The following is a 20,396-nucleotide window of genomic DNA, read 5'->3' on the forward strand; positions in this document are numbered from 1 at the left end:
AACATAGTTTATGCTGTTCTGAAATTGTTGGCAATGCTGTGGGCGATGTTTCTGAATGGCATGCATATCTTTTTCTTGTCCTTTTTGTTAGTTCAACACTGTAGATCTTTCCAGTTTTCAGTAAGTTTTGTGGAATTTGTGGAAAATTCAGTCATGTTTTTACTTGTTGAGTTAGGACTTGTCTGAACAACATTGTAGTAGAACGGCAGAAGTGAACATTGCAGTAGGAATTGTTTTTACTTGCTGACAAATGTGAGGAATTTTCTGTTGATGGAATGCTAGTCAGGCATCACAAGAAAATTGTTTGCAATTGATAGGATTTTATCTCAATATTGTGGATAACATCAATTGGTAGTATCAGAATGGTATGGTAATATTGTTGTGGTGGGTCTGTCATTTAAAATAGATTGTCTGAAACCATTTCAAGTTCTTATTATCTGCATATAGAATGGATGCTAATTTCAATTTGTTTTGATTATTGTCAAATCAGTGTTTAGTGTGAGATTCGGCATCCTCGTAGTACCTTAATTGTGGGGTTTCAAGTCTGAAACCTGTTCAAGTTCTTAGTTTGCATAATTGCTTGCACTGTTTATTACTTTCAAGAGTAGTACTGCTTGGGCACTGTCTAACTGCATATTTCTCTGCTATGGCTGCAGCGGATAATCAGTTGACATTCCCAGATCCCAAAGCATCATCACGTCGGAGATATAGGCATCGGAGGAGGGCCATAATTCAGTGAATCCTTTCGTGCTGAATTTCTGACAGGCTCAGGGAAATCGAGGGAAGATCAGTGTGTTGGTTTTAGAGGCATAGAGTAGAATTTTCAGTCGATGCCGGAAATGCAGTTTTATGTTGCTCTCAGCTGTAGAATGACAGAAAAAAACTGAAATTGTCAGGGTGTGCAATGGGTGTTTTTACACAGTTTACATGCTTCGAAAACCCGGTATAAGTGAAACAGGGTTTTCTGACGAAAATATTGGTTTTGGTGACAATTTAGTCATGATGCCTAGTATGGATTTATGACAAGAATGTTCGCTTAACTCCTGCAACATGTATTACAGTTCATGCTAAACTAGGTAGAATTATGCACGTCGTTCTGAATTCTGATGAGTAATAGCGTGTCCCTCTCCATCTATTTGGGAACTTTCACGGTGCCGGTTTGCAGATGCTGCTTTGCTATGCAGAATCTAGTAGAGTAGTTCTTTACCTGTTCCTGTGATTACCCTAAACCAACTATTAGTTCCAAAAGTTAAGAACAACCGGCTGAAGGACTGATGGATCGATCATCCATGGAATCTTCCTAATAACTCTGTAAATTCACTTCTTTGAAAAGAACTGGACAGATTCTAATTTCACTCTGTAAATTCAGTCATGACAAAAATATTGATTAAGTTGACAGTTAGTAATGCCAAATGTTTTGAATTCTGAAGAGTCATGACAGTAACTGAATCTCCTGAAGTTTGGAGATGCTACATTTCTTGTTACGGTGAGTCGGTGATTGTCTACCCTAGACCAAATTTTAGATCAAAAAGTAAAAAAAAATATGACAAGAGAGTTCTCTAGAAGCGAACAACAGACTGATTACTTCCTCCTTTCAAAACAGATTGATGCATTTTTTTTAAGGGCCAAGTTTGCTATATTGCGTTTTATCTTGAGCGATTTGTATGGTGGTGACCATTTTTTTTCTTTGAAACACTGCAGCTGAATGCAGAGGCAGTGTGACTTCAGAGTTCATACATTTTTGAAACCGAACAGAGTCGTTTTGATTGCAGCAGCGATCAGAACAAGTTCAGAAACTCGTTTTTTTCTTAAAAATTTTGCAGAGTCTACTCAATCCTGAATCTGCGCTCCCTCGTTTGAGCAAATTCAACATTTTGCACGGGCACATCCGTCACTGACTACGGTTGACCACATTTGACCAGGGGACCCATCTGTCAGAGAGCGGCCTGCGTCTCCCTCCTCTCCTCGCGACGCTTTCAAATGCACCACCGCCTCGCCTCTCTCGCAGTCTCGCCTTCCTCGCCACGCCACGCCACGCCGCGCCGCGCCACGCCACGCCACGCCGAGAAGCCGAGGAGTAGCAAGCCACTCGCCGCCGCGCGCGCATCACCGGCGCACCATCCGCGGCGGGCCGCGATGCAGGTTTTCCATGGTGCGCAGTTCGTGCGGCTGCGGAACTTGTGGGAGGAGACGTACATCACCGCCGACGAGGACGGGAGGTCGGTCTACCACTACGACCCAGGCCGCCGCCCCTCGCACGAGGCGATCTGGGCGGTGCAGTTGGCCGTCGCCGGGGAGCCCCCGACGCAGTACGTGCTCCTCCGCGGCGCCTACGGCCGCTACCTCGGTGCCCCGGACGCCGTCGAGCGCCGCTGGCCGCTCTCCTGCTGCTGTCCCGCCCCCGTCGTCGGCCAGCGCGACTTCGACCAGCCGGTGGTCGACGCCATCATGTGGCGTGCCGTCAGGAGGACCGGCCACGTCGTCTGCCTGCACGACAAGTCCGGCCGCTACCTGCGCGGCAAACTGATGAGTACCCTGGTTTGCGGTGGCCGCCCCAGCCTCACCGTCGGCGATGGCCGCCTCAGCGACGACGAGAAGGAGTTGCGGTGGGAGGTGCGTCCCGTCCTCCCGAGTCCAGGCAGGCCGGAGCTCCCGATCGCCACTGAGGTGAGCTCCTCCGATCCTCTCCCCTCTCTTCTAGCGATTCTACAACTTGTTTGCGTCATCGTTCTTCGTTCTGCTACAATCTGTTATGCTGATTGGGTGGGAGATCATCCGTGAATTGATCAAATTCCTTGTGCTATCTTGATTTTGTGCAGGCCGACTTGGCTGAGCTCTTCGTCAAGATATGCTTCCCCCCGCGGCGGCGGGAGATCCAGTTCGTGGCGCCCGACGGCGACGGCAACATCGTCTGGGATTCGTTTCAGTACCAAGGGAGGTCGGTGCAGCTCCTGAGAAACGAGCTCGAGAACCGTGTGGGCTACGCCATCACGATGTGCGTCCGCGCCGGCCGCCATGGGCGGCTCACCCCGCTGCTCATCAACCTGCCTCACAGCCGGGAGACCCTGCACATCGTCGCTCTCAGGCGCAACAGCGAAGGTAAGCAGCCTAGCTTCGATTTCGATATGCATGTTCCTGAATTTTCTGAACATAGTTTATGTTGTTCTGAATGGCATATATCTCCTTTTCTGGTCCTTTTGGTTATCTCAGCACCGTAGATTTTTCCAGTTCTCAGTGCACTGTTTGTGGAAAATGCAGTCATGTTTTTACTTGCTGAGTTAGGAGTTTTCTGAAGAACATTGTAGTAGAACAGCAGAAGTGAACATTGCAGTAGGAATTGTTTTTACTTGCTGACAAATGTGAGGAATTTTCTGTTGATGGAATGCAAGTCAGGCGTCACAAGAAAATTGTATGCAATTGGTGTACTATGCTTTCTTGGGAATAGGATTTTATCTGAATATGTAGATAAGAAGAATTAGTAGTAGCTAAATGGTATGTTAATACTGTGTGATCTGGCCTAGAACTATTGTTGTGGTGGGTCTGTCACCTAAAATGGATTGTCTGAAACCATTTCGAGTTCTTATTATCTGCATATAGAATGGATGCTAATTTCACTTTGTTCTGATTATTATCATGCAACAGCAGATGGTTTGCATATATGAAGGATGGTAGTTTCAATTTGTTGTGAAAATGATCGTCCAGTGCTTAGTGCGAAAGACGGGAACTCCGAGTAGTATCTTCATTTGCAGAATTGCTTGCACTGTTTTTTTTACTTGCAGGAGTAGTACTGTTTGGGCACTGTCTAACTGCATATTTCTCTGCTATGACTGCAGCGGATCATCGGTTGACATTCCCAGATCCGGATGCATCGTGACGTAGGAGATATAGGCATCGGAGGAGGGATTGATTCAGTGAATCCTTTCATGCTGAATTTCTGACAGGCTCAGGGAAATCGAGCGAAGATCAGTGTGTTGGTTTTAGAGGCATAGAGTAGAATTTTCAGTCGATGCCGGAAATGCAGTTTTATGTTGCTCTCAGTTGTAGAATGACAGGAAAAAACTGAAATTGTCAGGGTGTACAATGGGTGTTTTTACGCAGTTTACATACTTCGAAAACCCGGTAAAAGTGAAACAGGGTTTTTTAACGAAAATATTGGTTTTGGTGACAATTAGTCTTCATGCCTAGTACGGATTGATGACAAGAATGTGTGCTTAACTCTCCTGCAATATGTATTACAGTTCATGCTAAACTAGTTAGAAATATGACCATCGTTCTGAATTCTGATGAGTAATGGCATGCCCCTGTCCAGTGTGCTTAACGAAAATATCTAGGAACTTTGACGGTGCCAGTTTGCAGATGCTGCGTCCTATGCTGAATCTGTTAGTTCCAAAAGTTAAGAATCTGAGTCCATGGAACCTTCATAACTCTGTAAATTCACTTCTTTGAAAATAACTGGACAGATTCTAATTTCATTCTGTAAATTCACTTCTGACAAAAATATTGATTAAGGTCAGATGTTCTGAATTCTGAAGTCATGACAGTAACTTAATCTCGTGAAGTTTGGTAATGTCAAGTGTGGAATCTAGTTAGGTAGTAGCTGCTTTTACTTGTTACGGTGATTATCTACCCTAAACCAATTGTTACATCAAAAAGTGAAGAACACATGACTCAGCGAGTCTAGGATAGTTCACTATTGACATGCAGACCGATAGATTGACATTATTAAAGAGAGTATATTGCGTTTTATCTTGAGCGATTTGTATGATGGTGGTCAATTTTTTTTTTGAAACATTGCAGCATGCAGACACAGTGTGACTTCAGAGTTCAGACTCTTTTGAAACTGGAGAGATTCATCTTGATTGCAGCAGCGATCTGAACAGGTTCAGAAACTCGTTTGCATGAATTTTGCAGGTCGCCCCCAAGTTTTACGTGGCCACGGTGCCCACGGGCCCACCCGTCATTGACGAGGTTGACCATTGACCAGAGGGCCCACCTGTCAGACCGCGACGTGCGCCTCCGTCCTCCTCCTCGCGACGCTTTCAAATCCACCACCACCAAATTCCTCCACGGCTAGTTGCCTCTCTCGTCTTCCTCCCCACGCCACGCCACGCCACGCCTCGCCACCGCGCGCACGCCGCCACCTCTTGTGCGGCGGCCATCGCCGTCGCGATCGCTCGATCCTCTTCCTCCCCGCGCGGCCGCGCGACGCGACGCGACGCACCGTCTCGCCACCGCGCGTTCGACTCTCCGACCAGATCATGGAGTCCTCGTACCACTCCATCCACGCGCGGCGGCCGTCGATGGAGGTTTTCCAGGGAGTGGAGTTCGTGGCGCTGCGGGTGTGGTGCTGCAACTCCTACCTCCACGCCGACGAGAACGGGCGGTCCGTCTACCACGGCAACCTGCGCGGCGGCAGCGGCGGCGGCTCGCTGCACAACGCGGTGTGGGCCGTAGAGGAGGTGGTCGCCGGGGTGCCTCCCACGCGGTATGTGCTCCTCCGCGGAGCCTACGGCCGCTACCTCGGGTCCCCCGACGCCCCCGACCGCGAGCGCGAGGGCTGCTGCTCGCTCGAGGCAGCGCAGCGCGACCGCGACGTGCTGGATGTCGGTGCCATCATGTGGCGCGCCGTCGGGTGCTCCGGCCCGGACCTTGCCCGCGGCTGCGTCGTCCTTCTGCACGACAAGTCCGGGCGCTACCTGCGCGGCAACCAGACCTTCCTGGCTCGCCGCCCTGGCGTCTCCGTCCACAGCGACGTCGACAACGAAACGTCGCTGAGGTGGGAGGTGGTGCGTGTCACCCCGAGTCAAGTCAGACCTGAGCTCCCGATCGCCACTGAGGTGAGATCCTCCTACTCCTCCTCTCTCCTGATCCCCTCTCTTCCTTCAATTCTTGTGTTTGTGTTGTGTCCTTTATGCAATTCTACAACAAGAGGATTGTTCTGGTTCTAGTTGAAGAAGTCTTGATGATGATTGATTGGGTCGGAGATTAATCTTGAACCATGTAACAATCTGTGAATTTTTTTTATCAAATTCGTTGTGCTGCTGTTGTTGATTTTGTGCAGTGCAACTTGACCAAGAATCTCGTCGCGGCGTGCTTTCCCCCGCTGAGGCGGCAGATCCAGTTCGTGACGGCCGGCGCAGGCGCCGCCGGCAACATCGACGTGTTCACCGGGAAGTCGGTCCAGCTCCTGAGAGAGAAGCTCGCAGGCATTCTGGGCTACGACGAGTTTACACTCTGCGTCCGCGCCGGCATCCATGGGCGGCTAACTCCTCTGCTCATCGACCTGCCTCGCAGCCGGGAGACCCTGCACATCGTCCTTGTCAGGCCCAACAGTGAAGGTAAGCAGACTAGCTCGATATGCATGTGTCTGAATTCTCTGAACATTGTTTATGTAGTTCTGAATGGTCTGCATAACTTGAGATTATTGATGATTCCGTAGATGACAGGGACTGAATTCTGACAAGTGATGACAGTGACTGAATTTCCTGAAGCACAAGTTCTTGAAATGTTAAAACTGCATCAGTAAGTCTAGTATAGTTCACTAATTGCAGATTGCCTGGCATTTTTTCATTGCCAAGCTTGCTAGATTGACTGAGTTTCCTGTGGGCAATGTTTATGTTTTTCAGGTCCCTTTTGTCCGTTCAATAATGTGGATTTTGTAGTTTTCAGTACTGTAAATTGTTCAGTACTTTGGTATTTTGTGTTTCTTGATGATAGTTTTATCTGAATGTTGTGGAAATTCGGAGATGATGATCTGAATATTGTAGATAGGGAAAACCAGTAGTAGCTGAATGGTATGTTAATACTGCTTGTCTCTGTTCTACGACACCTTAAAATGGATGGTCTGAAACCAGTTCAAGCCTATATCCAACTTGTTCAGCACTATTTAAACTTGCCTCTGTTATTACTTGTGCCTAACTGCATGATTTCTTTGCTATTGCTGCAGCTGACGATCAGTTGCTATTCCCAAATCTGAATGCATTGTTGTTACTTGCCTCGGTTACCTCTCACATCTCCGGCAGCTCTTCTTCCGACAGAGGATATGCAGTTTCAGGCTCCAATGGTCTCAGATTGCCATTGATCACACTGAGGCCCAATGAAACTGCTCCGCAGAGCTCGACGCCTCACAATGCTTATACCCTTCCTTTGACGGATAATGGCACCGCAGCCACAGCAAAGGTACAGTCCCGCTGAACAATCTGCTCTTTCTGTCTTTCATACTTTCCAATGGCATGGTGTAACAAAGGCATAGTTAGGTTGCAGTTGTCCTGCTGAAAAATCATGTTATTTCCTACTAGTATTGCAAGATTTTAATAGCTTGGTTTTGGAGATACTATTTGTTGCATAGATCTCCTGCTAGCTTGCACCTTATTAGAGTAATATGTTTTCTTGTTTCAACTTTCAACTGCCAAAAGACCTCAAAAGGTAGCAGTTGACAATAAAGATGACCATAATAAAAATGGAGATGTAATTTTTTTCCCTCAAGAGTGTAGGATCGAACACAAGAAACCAAGCCTACCAGAGGGGGGTGAATGGTAGAGAAAACTAAAACCCAAAAACTTTTAGCGGAAATAAAAGTTACCCTCAAATCGATGGAAATCTCGACGTAGTCCTGTCGCCGCCGCCGGTCGGACCGCTCGCACGCCGCCAGTCGAACCGCTTGCACGCCGCCGGTCGAACCGCCGAACCCGATGAAACACAAATCGAAGAACTCTCAAAGTAGATGACAACTTTATTGCTTCTCTCTGTGTTTACAAAGTGCACTAACAACACTCCTTACAAAAATCTCGACTAAACTCGAAACCCTAACTAAACTATCAGCTCCACGCTCTGAAAAGCGATAAAAAAGCGATACCGGGAAGCCTCACGCTCCCCCTCTATTTATACATGAAAAACCCCCTACTCAAAATAGGTGTAGAACTCCTTTTCACAGTAGGACTCAAACCCTCAATTTCCAAACCTTTTACAATTTCCCAAAACTCGCACAGCCGCAATCAACCGCATCGGACTCGATCTCCTGCGCTTGCTCCTGCTTGGGCCTATCGCACGTGGGCCAACGTGCTGCTGCTCCTGGACCGGTTCGGCCTCCAGCCAGCTGCCACCGAAGCCCACCGAACCATCACACATGCATGAAGAACGCACCGAGCCACACATGCATGATCAACATACATGCATAGATACCATCCATACGCATGCTACAGTACCACGTGTACTGTAGCACCATATACCCTTTTCTCAATTTCTCACTCCAATCTCCTTCGCGAACACCAGCACTTGCACGCACACCTCGTGAAGCCTGTTGCGAAGATCTCTCCCACACGGTGTCCATCCACCGTGTGACATCTCGTATCCAACTTCGTCACCCGATATCCTCGACCGTCTGGACCTCAACTCCTCCCTGAGTTTAGTCCCGATCCCCACTGTTGACCGAAGTTGACCTCCAAGAATACTAGCTCTAGTCACCTTCTTACATGGTATCCCGACCGCAATAGACCTCTGCTCCTCTTGAGCATAGTCCCGGTCCTCACCATTGACTAAGGCTGACCTCAAGTCACCTGCACACAATCAGACAAAACAACCGTTTCTGGGCACAGATATCACAACCTGACTCACATTAGTCACACGCACTCACACTAACATTCGCACATCTTTTCAAACCAATTCTTTGATTAAATCATTTGCATAGCCAATTGTTCATCACAATTATTAATCATGACAATGATTTCACAATCTCCCCCTTGATGAATACATTGGCAACATCTCCAAAATGCAAATTTGTGTTTTTGAAAAATAAAAACAAAAATCACAAAAGTGAAAAAGAAAAACTCTCCCCCTTTTTAAAAGAAAGAATTTCTCCCATCAATTTGCAATCAAAGCAGAAAAAGAAAAACTCTCCCCCTTTTTAAAAGAAAGAATTTCTCCCATCAATTTGCAATCAAAGCACAAAATCGACTATTTTTAAAAATCGAAACAGTTCATCAGTTCAATTCTCCCCTTTTCGAGAAGCATGCATTTTGTAAATCGAAACAGTTTCAGTTCAATTCTCCCCTTTCCAAGAAGCATGCATTTTGTATATTTCTCCCCCTTTGACAATGATTTCATCAAGAATTCAAAAGAGAAATAATGACAATAAAGCACAAATGAAATGATGTCATGCTTGCCACTTGTAATAACAAATTTTTATTTTCCATTTTCTATTTTTTTCGAGAGCTTTGAAATGTACCAAAAGCAATTAATGATCATGTTTTGCAAGATAAGGGAGATAAATTCATCAACTAGTTAACAAGCATGCATCATAGTATAAACATGAATCAAAGATATTACAATTAAGCTCAAATCATCAATAAGGACTCATGACTTCAAATGATTTATAATGCAATATATTCACAAGCACATAGGTTGAAAAATAAACACTATACATATATACCTATTGCATTTATTACTGTTTATCAAATTAGCTTTAGTACAAAACAACCAAGAGAATTTTTAACTTTTTCTTTCCTTGAGACTTTTTTGCTCATATTTTTTTCTCTCAATTATTCCGGGTACGTCCTTGTCGTCAAGACTGTTTCCAAGGATTCGGCACCCATTATTTTTGCTCACATCGAATACGTCCTTATCGTCAAGACTGCTTCCAAGGATTCGGTATTTATTTTTTCGTATTTTTTATTCTCTTTTCACAATGAGCAATTACAAAGCTATTTGAGGAATAACAATTCAATAAAGCTATATATAAGCATTTAAAAATCAAACCATATGCTAGCATTAATATTGCATATTTTCTTAATTCAAGTAAAAGAATTAGTGTCATGCATCATCTCACTTAAAAGCAATATCTAAGCTTCATATAAAGACTAAAATGCATACAAGCTAACATAGCAACAAATAGACCTCAATTATTTTGCTAGCATGCACAAGAATATACTAGAGGTATAAAACAAAGCTCTTATTTTTCTTATTTTTATTTATTTTCAAAATTAGAGCAAATGCATAAAATAAACATGAATGCATGAAAAAGCACAAACTCCCCCTCAAATTAACCTCCAATTCTCCCCAAAGAAAAATCAAGAAGAAATCAAAGATTTTAAAAAAGACATCCAATTGCCAATGATATCACCAAGGTTCTCATGAATCGACATATATCCACTTGTATTAACAAAAATTACTACCTCAAACACTAGCATATAAAAAGCTAATAATCGAGAGAGTAGAACCAAAAATATGTCAATCCAAAAATAAATTGATGTTACCATAAAAAGCAATCGCCATCTCAACGTTGAATGCACATGGGGAGTATGCCGCCAAAATACCTACGAACGAGAAGATGTCGAGGCCTCTGTGTTGGGGTTAGAAATAAGAAATTTTGGAATCCAACACTGAGTCACACGACCAATAGAACCAGTAGGTACATATGCACTGACAAAATCAGAATCAGACTTAGCTGAAAACTTACCTTTTGGTTTCACAAAAGTCCGATTTGAAGTATGCGAAAAACTGTCCCGAGGCCGGTCTGACCGCCCGTTCAACTGCGGTCTAACCGTGCTCCTCGAACAAAAACCCGATTTTTGCCACCGTCGTTTCGCAAAAGCAATTTCTCTTTCCTTTTTCTGTTTGCGGGCAAGTCGAAAATAAAAACCAACCAAATGTCCATCTTTTCCGCAAAAAGAACAAGGGTACTTCTCACGACAAGTTTGTGAAGTAGATGGTTTTGAAATCAATGATTTTGCATCAACAGAAGGTTTTGCATTCACAACATTTGACTTCGAAGAAGATGCATTCAAAGAAGACATGATGCCAGCAGATTTAAACACAGTGTTCTCAGGCTCAGTTTTTGTGTTTTTGGTGTTCTCTACCATTCACCCCCCCTCTAGTACTGCTACACCTTTTTTTTTGTGTGTTATTTTCATTTCAAGAAATTTAGTAATTTTTGTCTTGTGAAAAAAATACATTCCAGTTTTGTGCCTTAAGCAACGCTCCGTTATTATAACAATCCACAACTCTCTCTCTCTATATAAATATTAATGTGTATACACAGGCGGACGACGAGATTTGGAACAAAAGGCAAATCGGCTACGTCTACATCCTCAGCACCTCTTTGGCAGTTCTGTTTCTTGCCCGACCTTTTCTGCCGGCTGGTTATGACGGCTGGATGCTCGCCGCATTTGCATCTGTTTGGGGTCTGGGTAATGTATGCCTTCCCTGTGGCATGTTCGGTGAGAGGATTTGCAAGAGCTTGAGTCGGCATGTGGGTCATATTCTCTACATGACATTCTCAGCGCTGGTGATTTATGGCATATATCTACTGGCTGTACATGCTGATCCGACCCATTCAGCTTCAGTTCCAGCTCTAGCGCTGCCGTCATTGGGGTTGACATGGGAAGGAGTGTTCGGTCTTATTGGTGTTCTAGTTTCATTTGGACATCTATTCTTTTGGGTAAAGGTACGATAAACTGCTCGATCGGTTACCTGTTCTTGCGTTATTAACAGTATATAGTCCTTGCAATAATTAATTTGGCATTCTTAATTTGCAGTGCTGCTACACTGGTGTTGACCGTGACCGGGAGGCATAGTCTCACGTTAGCAATTTGGCCTGTTTGGCCTGTGGATTTGGGCCTGTTTGGTTGGCTACCTGAGTGATGTGCCTAAGAAAACTACATGCCTAAGAGGCATTAGCTATCCTGTCAAAACTTGCCTGATGAGGCTAGCCTGAGCAAATGTTGTTTGGTTAGTAGCCTAAGCCTGAGGAAACTAAATTGAGATTAGATGGTTCATAATTACATGGTTAAGGTAGATATTATTTAAATAAAACGGTATCTCATATCCTAATCTATCGCATATAAGCAAATGTTGTATTTTCGGTTCGTTTGCACCAACCAAGATTCAACAATAAAATATTCCAACACCTTTTGCATGCACAGTCGTGGGTCCGTGACAGGACAAGCTTGATTAGCGCGTTTTGTTTTGTGTAACTAGACTGAGCCAGGCGCTCGTTTTTGGTGGCCTGAGCTAGGCTAATGAACCTATCAGGTTTTTCAGGTCAGGCAGGGAATGAAACCATCAGGCCACCAACCAAATGACACAGGATATCCCTCAGGGACATATCAGGCCAGGCTCTTTTGGCTCAGGGCTTCAACCAAACAGCCCCTGACATGTGTTTCCTGTCCAGATTCTTGCCTGACATGTGTTACAAATTAGCACTTGTCGGCCCGATTGGTCAATTGGTCATCATACCCTGTGGGATATATTACCTTTTACTAGTATATACTATATATGAGATTCACTAGCTATGCACTGTAGTATCACAATGTCTGTCAGGTGTTTTTCCCTTTTCACCCCATCTTTACCTGACGCCTGGAAATTCCAACACACTATCTGATATAAGATGAGCAGAGGTAGAGCTAGCTAGCTGACAACCAGAGAAAAACACCCCGGGAAGTTGTCTAACTCGAACCTGACATGATTTCTTTTGCTCGTGCCGCATCCGAAACCTACACGTATATACGTACGTACGTGCACACGGCCTCAACATAACGCGCATAGCTAGTTTAGCTGTATTGATTGTCGATCGAATCGCCAATTCGCCATGGGGGAGGAGAAGAAGGAGGAGGAGGAGGAGAAGGCCGCGGCGGCGGAGGGCCCCGATCTCCTGTGCAGCTTGCTGGAACAAGGGCGGCTGGCCTCGCCGGCACGGCCGCCGGCGGCACAGCCTTCAGATCATCCGATGATCGAGAGAGATATATGGAATCCTACCGGTGCCCCTGCTGGCATCAGAGCACTTGTGGTCAGTACCCCTCTCTGTACGACTGCACATAATGACATACACAAGTTCGACCAAAGCCTTTTATTTTTTTTATGCTGCATTCGTTCTGAAAATATAAGGAATTTAAGATGGATGTAACTTATCTTAAAACTACGAGTTCCTGTTCAGATTCATAGTCACATACACCAAAAAAGTTTTATATTTTAGGATGGAGGAAGTACATTTTTAGAGGCAATCGAGCCTTCTATCGTTTTTCTTTTCTATTTTCTTAAACGATTATATAGTAGATGCACTCTAGTACAGCCTTTGAGTGCGAAAGCGCTAATACGCGACTAGTCGCGCGCGTTCCTTCCCGCACGACTAGCCATGTGGCGCGCGCGGAGAGGGGACGGCGGATTGCGCGCGGAGGAGTTAGGTAGCATTGGTTTTTTTCCGGTTTTCCCTTTTTTCCGTTCGTTTCGTTGGTTTTTTTTCCGGTTTTCTCGTTTTATTCGTTAGTTTCTGCCGTTCTTCTGTTTTTTTTGTCCGGTTTTCTCGTTTTTCTACGTTGGTTTCTTTCGTCTTTGTTCGGTTTTTTCTCTCCCTTTTCGGTTTTTTAGTAGCAAGTTTGTATATGCACGTGTACAAAGTTTGTATACATACATGTATATATTTTTACGTACGTATATAAAGACATGTACAAAGTTTGTAAACGCATATACAAACTTTATATACGCACGTATACCAAGTTTGTATATGTACATGTATAAAGTTTATATACATGTATATATTTTTACATACATATACAAAGTTTGTATACTCTCGTATACAAAGTCTGTATACGTCGTGTATAAAGTTTATATATATGTATATATTTTTACGCACGTATACAAAGTTTTTTTTTATACGCATGTATACAAAGTTTATATATATATATATATATATATATATATATATATATATATATATATATATATATATATATATATATATATATATATATATATATATATATATATATATATATATATATATATATATATATATATATATATATATATATATATATATCTTATATACGTATGTTTATACATGTGTATATACACACTATACATAGTGTAATACAAAGTTTACACTACATATGTATATAAATACTATACACAGTATAGTAGTATAAAAAGAGAGGATGATAATGTGTTAGTAGTATATAGGAGGGACTTAAGGGGCTGGACTGACCACGCGCCTACGACCGTGCGCGATCAGTCGCTAATCAGCTCTCCCACTTTGAGTGTGTGTATAGATGGCCATAGGGCCCGAGGCCTACGACCTGGCTCGAAACATGCAATTTTGGCCCAGCCCAAGCATGGCATGGCCTGACAGCCGGGTTGTGCCTGGGCTGCACCCTCGGCATGGCGGCCGGCCTAGCACAACCCGATCAAATAAAAAAAATATAGGGATGCAAAGACTTAAATAATTGTATAAGGCAAGGCCCAAGACAAGAGGTATATAAAATAGACTTACTTTCCAGCCATTTAAACACAACCCACAGAGTTGAGGGACCAAAAATAGACTTTTTCTATGAGGAAACATGATGAGCCATTGTGCCTTCGGGCCGGCCCGAGTAGTATTGGGCCGTGTATGCCGCCCGTGGGCTGGCACGGCATGGCCCGGTGTGTCGGTCGGGCCATGCCGGCCCGACTAGCCTCAGCCCAGGCATGGCCGGGCTTGGGTCGTGCCGTGCCGGACGGTCCAGATGGCCATCTATAAGTTATGTGGCTTTAAATCGTACTCCATCAGTTTGTTTCAAGTAAAATCATCATTGACTTTGACCAAGTTTATAAAAAGAATTATCAATATTTTTCAAAAAAATAAATATACTATAAAAATATATTTAATTATGGGTTTAGTGAAATCAATTTGGTGTTGTAGATATTGTTATATTTTTTTTTTCTGTTTCTATAAATGGTTTGATCAAGGACAAACCTATACTTATAATAATTTAGAGCATTAAAGCTATACCATTGAAAGTTCATATCTGTATATTTTGTCTCGTTGTCTTATCAGCTACTATTGTTTACATTCGTTATATATTCAACTAACCATTAGTTCTTATTTTAACTCTTCTTCATATATATTGCAGTGGTTCGCGAACACTGTTGCTCTCGTGTTGCTTGCTTTCTTTGTTGTCCCGTTAGTTCCACGGTGCAACAGTATCGAGGGGGTATTTGCCATCGTTTTCTGTTTGGTCATCCTTCTTGGGATACCTGTCATGGGTCATTGTACGCTAAAAGAGATCCACGAAGAAATGAAGGCTAGAGAGGGAGGCCGATAATAATTAGAGTCCTATTTGTGATCAATCTAGCCCTTTTACATTTTCTCTCCTTTTTTTTTGAATGCTAAAAAACATGAATTCTTTTACTTGTTGTGCATAATAAAATTTTCAGTTTGATATAGGGATAATAGCTAATAATGTTTTGCTATAGGATCAAATTTTATCCCTGATATGACATATTGTCCAACCGAGCATTTGAAATTAATTTACCACTAGCAAAATATCTGTGTGTTGCACGAAAGAGAGATATTGCAATGATGTCAGATGATAAAACGCGTGTGATGGAAATAAAAGGTAAGGAAGTTGAGCAAAGGGTAAAGCGTTGTTAGAGCAAAGGGCAATAGCAGACTATTAGCCGGCTACAAACATATTTAATGAGATAAAAGATGAGAGAGAAGAGCAGCGGGCTACAGATCTGTAGCCAGCTGCAACACGGACTCTAAGACGTATTGTGTGTATGATAGGTAGGACCATATATTAATAGTGTAGTAAGCAACTATTATATAAATTGGCTATAGATGAATTAGAGTCAGTAGTGGGCTATACTATTAAACTTGCTCTTAGAAGACAGAAGGGTGACGCGGCATTGTGCAAAGTGTGCAACGAGGGGTTATTGTCGGATACCGGAGAAAGACACGGAACATCGGTCAAACCTAACCATTTCTCTTCCTCCACATGTTGTCGGTGAGCGGTGACTGGGAGGAGGAAGGAGGCGCTCATCGGTGTTGATGTCGACAACATCAGCATGGCGCATGGCCTCCCGAGGTAGGCGCCAGTCACTCAGTCACTCTGCGGATAAATGGGTCTCACATATATTTTTTTAATTCTAACACCACATAACGCGAGTTCGTCTTGGTCTAGGTCTAGAACTATCTTCAACGGTTTGTGTAGCCATAAATTCTATTTAATGATTTGTGTTGACTTTGTATACTATTCCATTGTAGTTGTAAATACACGATCTTTTCGTAGATCCATTGTAATCTTGAAATTCTATAAAAATGGAAACAACAACTTTAGTCACCATCTCCATATCTGGTTTACTTGTAAGCTTTACTGGGTATGCCTTATATACCGCGTTTGGGCAACCCTCTCAACAATTAAGAGATCCATTCGAAGAACAGAGGACTAATTGAAGTAAGAAGTCTCCCAGATGGGGAGACTTCTTACTTCAATTAAATTATTTCACTTTTTTAGTCGGAACCTTAGGTGGTTCTCGGAAGAAGATAGCGAAAAAAATTATCCCTAAAGTTGAAACTAAAAGGAACGTATAAACCAATGCTTCCATAGATTCGATCGTGGTTTATTTACAATTATAACTTCCACACCTATTCATTTTTCATTTGGGATCATTTCTCGTATAAAAAAGGAAAAAGAGTCAAAGAAGGGATGGGAGATATTTCCATGTCAAATCAAAAAAGAGAGGTGAAAAACGTGAGTCGAAGATCAAGTCAACACCACTACATAGGCGCCACGTCAGTGAAACTATCGTGGGAGTCAAATTGCACCGATTTTAATAGTTGAGAGGTGGAGATATCCGGTATCCTATTTCACGAATATGAATCAAATTTATCATCGGACTCGACGATGGGCTGAACATTTTACCAAAAGAGCAAATTAAGACTACAATAACGTTTGTTTAAGGGACTAGCTAAAAAACTGTCGAGTGTTTTTTAAGGGGAAAACTTTCAAATCTAACTATAGTATATAATTTCACTAGAACTATACTATAATAATAATAACTTGTATATATGTATTAAAATAATATATGCAACTTTATATCCAATTTATATAGAGATAACAATGTAGTTATAGTGTAGTTACACTGTAGTTACAATCTAATTACAATGTAATTAGAGTGTAACTACAATGTAACTAGTATGTAACTGGAATGTAACTTGAACAAATCTACCATAAACATGCGATAATGGGACTAACTTGTAAAAAGAGGGTCTAGATCCGATTGTAAAATATCTCAACACAAATCTTAGAGCGGAATCGACGGTAAAAAAATTAATATAGCAGTTCCGTTGTTTAATGGAGTTGGGAACCTTCCTCCCACGGAAAACAAGCAAACTTATTAGCACATGATTAATACAATATTTAAAAATAGATTAATATAATTTTTTTAATAACTTTTCAATAACAATTTTTCGTAAGAAAAATTGGAGAGTATGAGTTGGGAAAGGAAAGGAAAGATCACAACCATGCCAGATAATTATTCAGTCTCTGACACTGCGATGGGCTGAACAGTTCGATCTCCGACTCGGCCGTTTTATCATCGCAAATCGCAGTCGCAAAGCAGAGCAAGAAAAAAAAAATCCGCCAATTCATCCGTTTCCAGTAGGGCTCCCGGCCGCCTCCGGCAGATCCGCCGCCATGGAGGAAGAAACCGCCGTCGCAGACTGGTCGGCGCTGCCGGACGACGTCGTCATCACCGTAATGGGGTATTTGGCCGACCCCGACGACCTCGTCCGCTCCGGCGCCGTCTGCTCCACCTGGCGCGCCGCGTACGCCACGTTCCGGCGACTCCGCCTGCCGTCCACGACGGCACGGCCGCCGTGGTTGCTCTACTCCTGCGACGCCTACGGCCCCGCCGCCGCCGCGCTCTACTGCCCCGCCACCGGCAAGTCCCTCCGTGTCCCGCTCCCGGCCGCCCTGCTCGATGGACGGCCCGTGTTCGGCGCGTCGCAGGGGTGGCTGGTCACCGTCGACGAGGCGCCCAACCTCCATCTCGTTCTCGTCAACCCTCTCACCGGCGCCATGGCGACCCTCCCGCCGATCACCAGCCTCCACAACGTCGAGAGGTTCACGAGCAGAAAGGGCAAGACGAGGTACAGGGTGTACGACGACATGGCATACAACGAGGCGTCCCTTGTGTACTCGCCGGCGCAGGCGAGGGAATGGGCGTACCACCAGGTGGTCCTCTCGTGCAGCCCCGCCGAGGGGAGCGCCTGCGTCGCGCTCCTCCTGCACCGGCCCGACGGCGATGAGCGGTGGACGCCCGTCGCGTACCCGGGACAGGCGTGCTCCACCGCCTGTCGCCACGCCATCTACGACGACGCCGACGGCCTCTTCTACACGTTGCGGTTCGATGGCTCCATCTACGCTATCGACGTCCCACGCGCCGCATCCGCGTCGTCGTCGCCGCCGCCGCCGCCGGCGACGAGAGAGGTCATGCGGGGCGTCACGGACCTGGACAACGGCAGCAAGTACCTCGTCCGGGCGCGCCATGTTCCGAAGATCTCCTGCAGGTTTGGAGGTTCGACTACGCCGACGGCGACGACGTCGAAGACGACGAAGCCGGACTCTTCACCAGACAACTGCAGATCCTCAAGGTCGACGGCGGTGAGCAGAAGCTCGTGGAGGCGTCGGCGGCGAGCTTGGAGGATCATGTCCTCTTCCTCGGCTACGAGTTCTCGGCGTGCTTCCCGGCTGAGCACTTCCCGGCGTTGAAGCCCGGATGCGCTTACCTCGCCGACGACCACGAACTCGTCAGCATGAGAAAGCATTGCCGGCGAGACATTGGCAGATGGGACATGAAGAGAGGTCAGATGGAAAGGCTCTCCGGCGAAGATGACGTGGCGGCGCCGTCGCAGCCTTGGCTCAACTGGCCAACTCCTGTCTAGATCACGCCAACATTCTACTAGCGCATCTCGTGCCTTCAGCTATAGCACCACACATTTTATTTATTTTTTTTGACGCATTTATTTATTTATTTATTTTGTCAATATGAATTATTGTCCTCTTGATTTCTTGATAAAAATTTGGCGAATCTTGTGAAGCATCAAGTTGTTTCTCGTGGAATGATGGCCAATTCGGCCTTTTGAGTTTTCTAGTATTCGTGCACGTGCAACATACGTTCTAAATGTCAGCCAAACTTAGATAGTACTGGCCCCGAATTTACCGAGCAATTTTGACCATTGTGACACATAAATGTAGTAGCCAATGACAAACATAACGAGATTACAATTAAACGATAGCCCTAATTTGGCCGTGCCCTCGCCAAACAGAGAGGCACGTCTACAAGCAACTAAACCAATGCCACAGAGGCCTAATCTTATTTCCACACATTTCTTCAGAAAATTCATCAGAAAGATAAGCACAATCAAGTTTTAACATAGGGAAAATTCCTTTGTTAGAAGGTACACCACTGAAGGAACAGAGCACGATCCCCAATGCTGCGCATCTTAACAAACTTGTGCTTATCAATATCAACTTTATATAACATAATTTCTTCTGTAAACCATTTATCAGATCAATCCTCATCAGGTTCATCCGGTTCATAATCACCATCAGGAATTTCTTCTGTTTCTTCCGAGTCTCTCAACCTCCGTACCTCCAAGAGATCGGAATTAGACCCACTTAAAATCCAATGAGCATATGGAGGCATGGAGCCATGAGCCATCAAAGCTCAACAAGTAGAACATGCCATCGTTCTTGTGATCACCTTAAACCAGTTTGTCATTTTTAGAACATGGCATCAGTTATAATATTGTTTCTTAAAATTGAACTTTGTTATAGTTGCTATTTTCCATGAACTTTGCTGAGATGTTTTGGCTAGTTTAAATTACCCTCGCTATTTGATTCTGGTGCTGCAAGCCTGTAAAAATAGTGGAGAACCACTGAAATTAATCAACATGAAAGTAACAAAATGGCATGCAGCATTGCAGTTCAATGCAGTGATTATGTCATGAGAGCTAGTTCAGACACCGAATTTCTGGAATCACTGGACCAATTGATCGAGGCCGCACTATTCTGACTTATCTGCATTTGTTCAATGAAACCAGACATGCATTTATGATCAAACTCCTGCAATATAATATAGTATTACTGTTAGAAATGTGCATGACTCTGAATTCTAATGAGTGATGACAGTAAGTAACTGAATCTTCTGAGTTCTGAATCACTGAACCGGTCAGGCGATCAAGCATCCATGGTGGCTATGGGATCATCCTAACAAATTTTGTCCAGAACTCTGTTTTTTGTATGTAAAATTTCACAATAAACTCACTCACTGGAAAGGACTGGGCAGATTCGTTTTGTTTGCTGCAGAGATGAGAACAAGTTCAGAACTCGTTTATATGAATCTTGCAGAGTCCACTCTTTCAAATCCAATCCTGAATCTGCGCTTCCTTTGAGCAAATTCTACACTCCGTGTTCTTGGGCCCCACTCGTCATTGACTACGGTTGACCACAGCTGACCGTCGGACCCACCTGTCAGAGAGCGACCTGCGTCTTCTCGCGAGTCGCGACGCCTTCAAATGCCACCGCCTCCCTCGGCGTCGAAACGTAACCGTCGCTAACAAACTCCTCCACGGCTACTTG

General features: G+C 44.2%; 2 protein-coding genes across 2 annotated transcripts; both read left to right on the forward strand.

Moving 5' to 3' along the window:
* Window positions 1-1,949: 1,949 nt before the first annotated feature.
* LOC4344744 (uncharacterized) lies at window positions 1,950-4,146 on the forward strand. Its single transcript, XM_015794236.3, has 3 exons — window positions 1,950-2,667; window positions 2,820-3,099; window positions 3,834-4,146. Exons 1-3 carry the CDS (start codon window positions 1,981-1,983, stop codon window positions 3,872-3,874), a joined length of 1,008 nt encoding a protein of 335 aa, XP_015649722.1. The 5' UTR covers window positions 1,950-1,980; the 3' UTR covers window positions 3,875-4,146.
* A 13,301-nt stretch (window positions 4,147-17,447) lies between these two features.
* LOC107278262 (uncharacterized) lies at window positions 17,448-18,697 on the forward strand. The gene is made up of 2 exons (XM_066303339.1): window positions 17,448-18,280; window positions 18,331-18,697. The coding sequence occupies exons 1-2, from the start codon at window positions 17,448-17,450 to the stop codon at window positions 18,695-18,697; spliced, it is 1,200 nt and encodes a 399-aa protein (XP_066159436.1).
* Window positions 18,698-20,396: the final 1,699 nt, after the last annotated feature.

Source organism: Oryza sativa, chromosome 8 (assembly GCF_034140825.1).
Source record: "Oryza sativa Japonica Group chromosome 8, ASM3414082v1".
NCBI lineage: Eukaryota > Viridiplantae > Streptophyta > Magnoliopsida > Poales > Poaceae > Oryza > Oryza sativa.

Excerpts from the sequence above, each read along its gene's own strand:
- LOC4344744 (XM_015794236.3), top strand. The coding sequence starts at position 1,981 with ATGCACCACCGCCTCGCCTCTCTCGCAGTCTCGCCTTCCTCGCCACGC. Across the intron at positions 2,668-2,819 it reads AGCTCCCGATCGCCACTGAG|GCCGACTTGGCTGAGCTCTT; the intron begins GTGAGCTCCTCC and ends GATTTTGTGCAG. Across the intron at positions 3,100-3,833 it reads TCTCAGGCGCAACAGCGAAG|CGGATCATCGGTTGACATTC; the intron begins GTAAGCAGCCTA and ends CTATGACTGCAG.
- LOC107278262 (XM_066303339.1), top strand. The coding sequence starts at position 17,448 with ATGGAGGAAGAAACCGCCGTCGCAGACTGGTCGGCGCTGCCGGACGAC. Across the intron at positions 18,281-18,330 it reads GACCTGGACAACGGCAGCAA|GTTCGACTACGCCGACGGCG; the intron begins GTACCTCGTCCG and ends GCAGGTTTGGAG.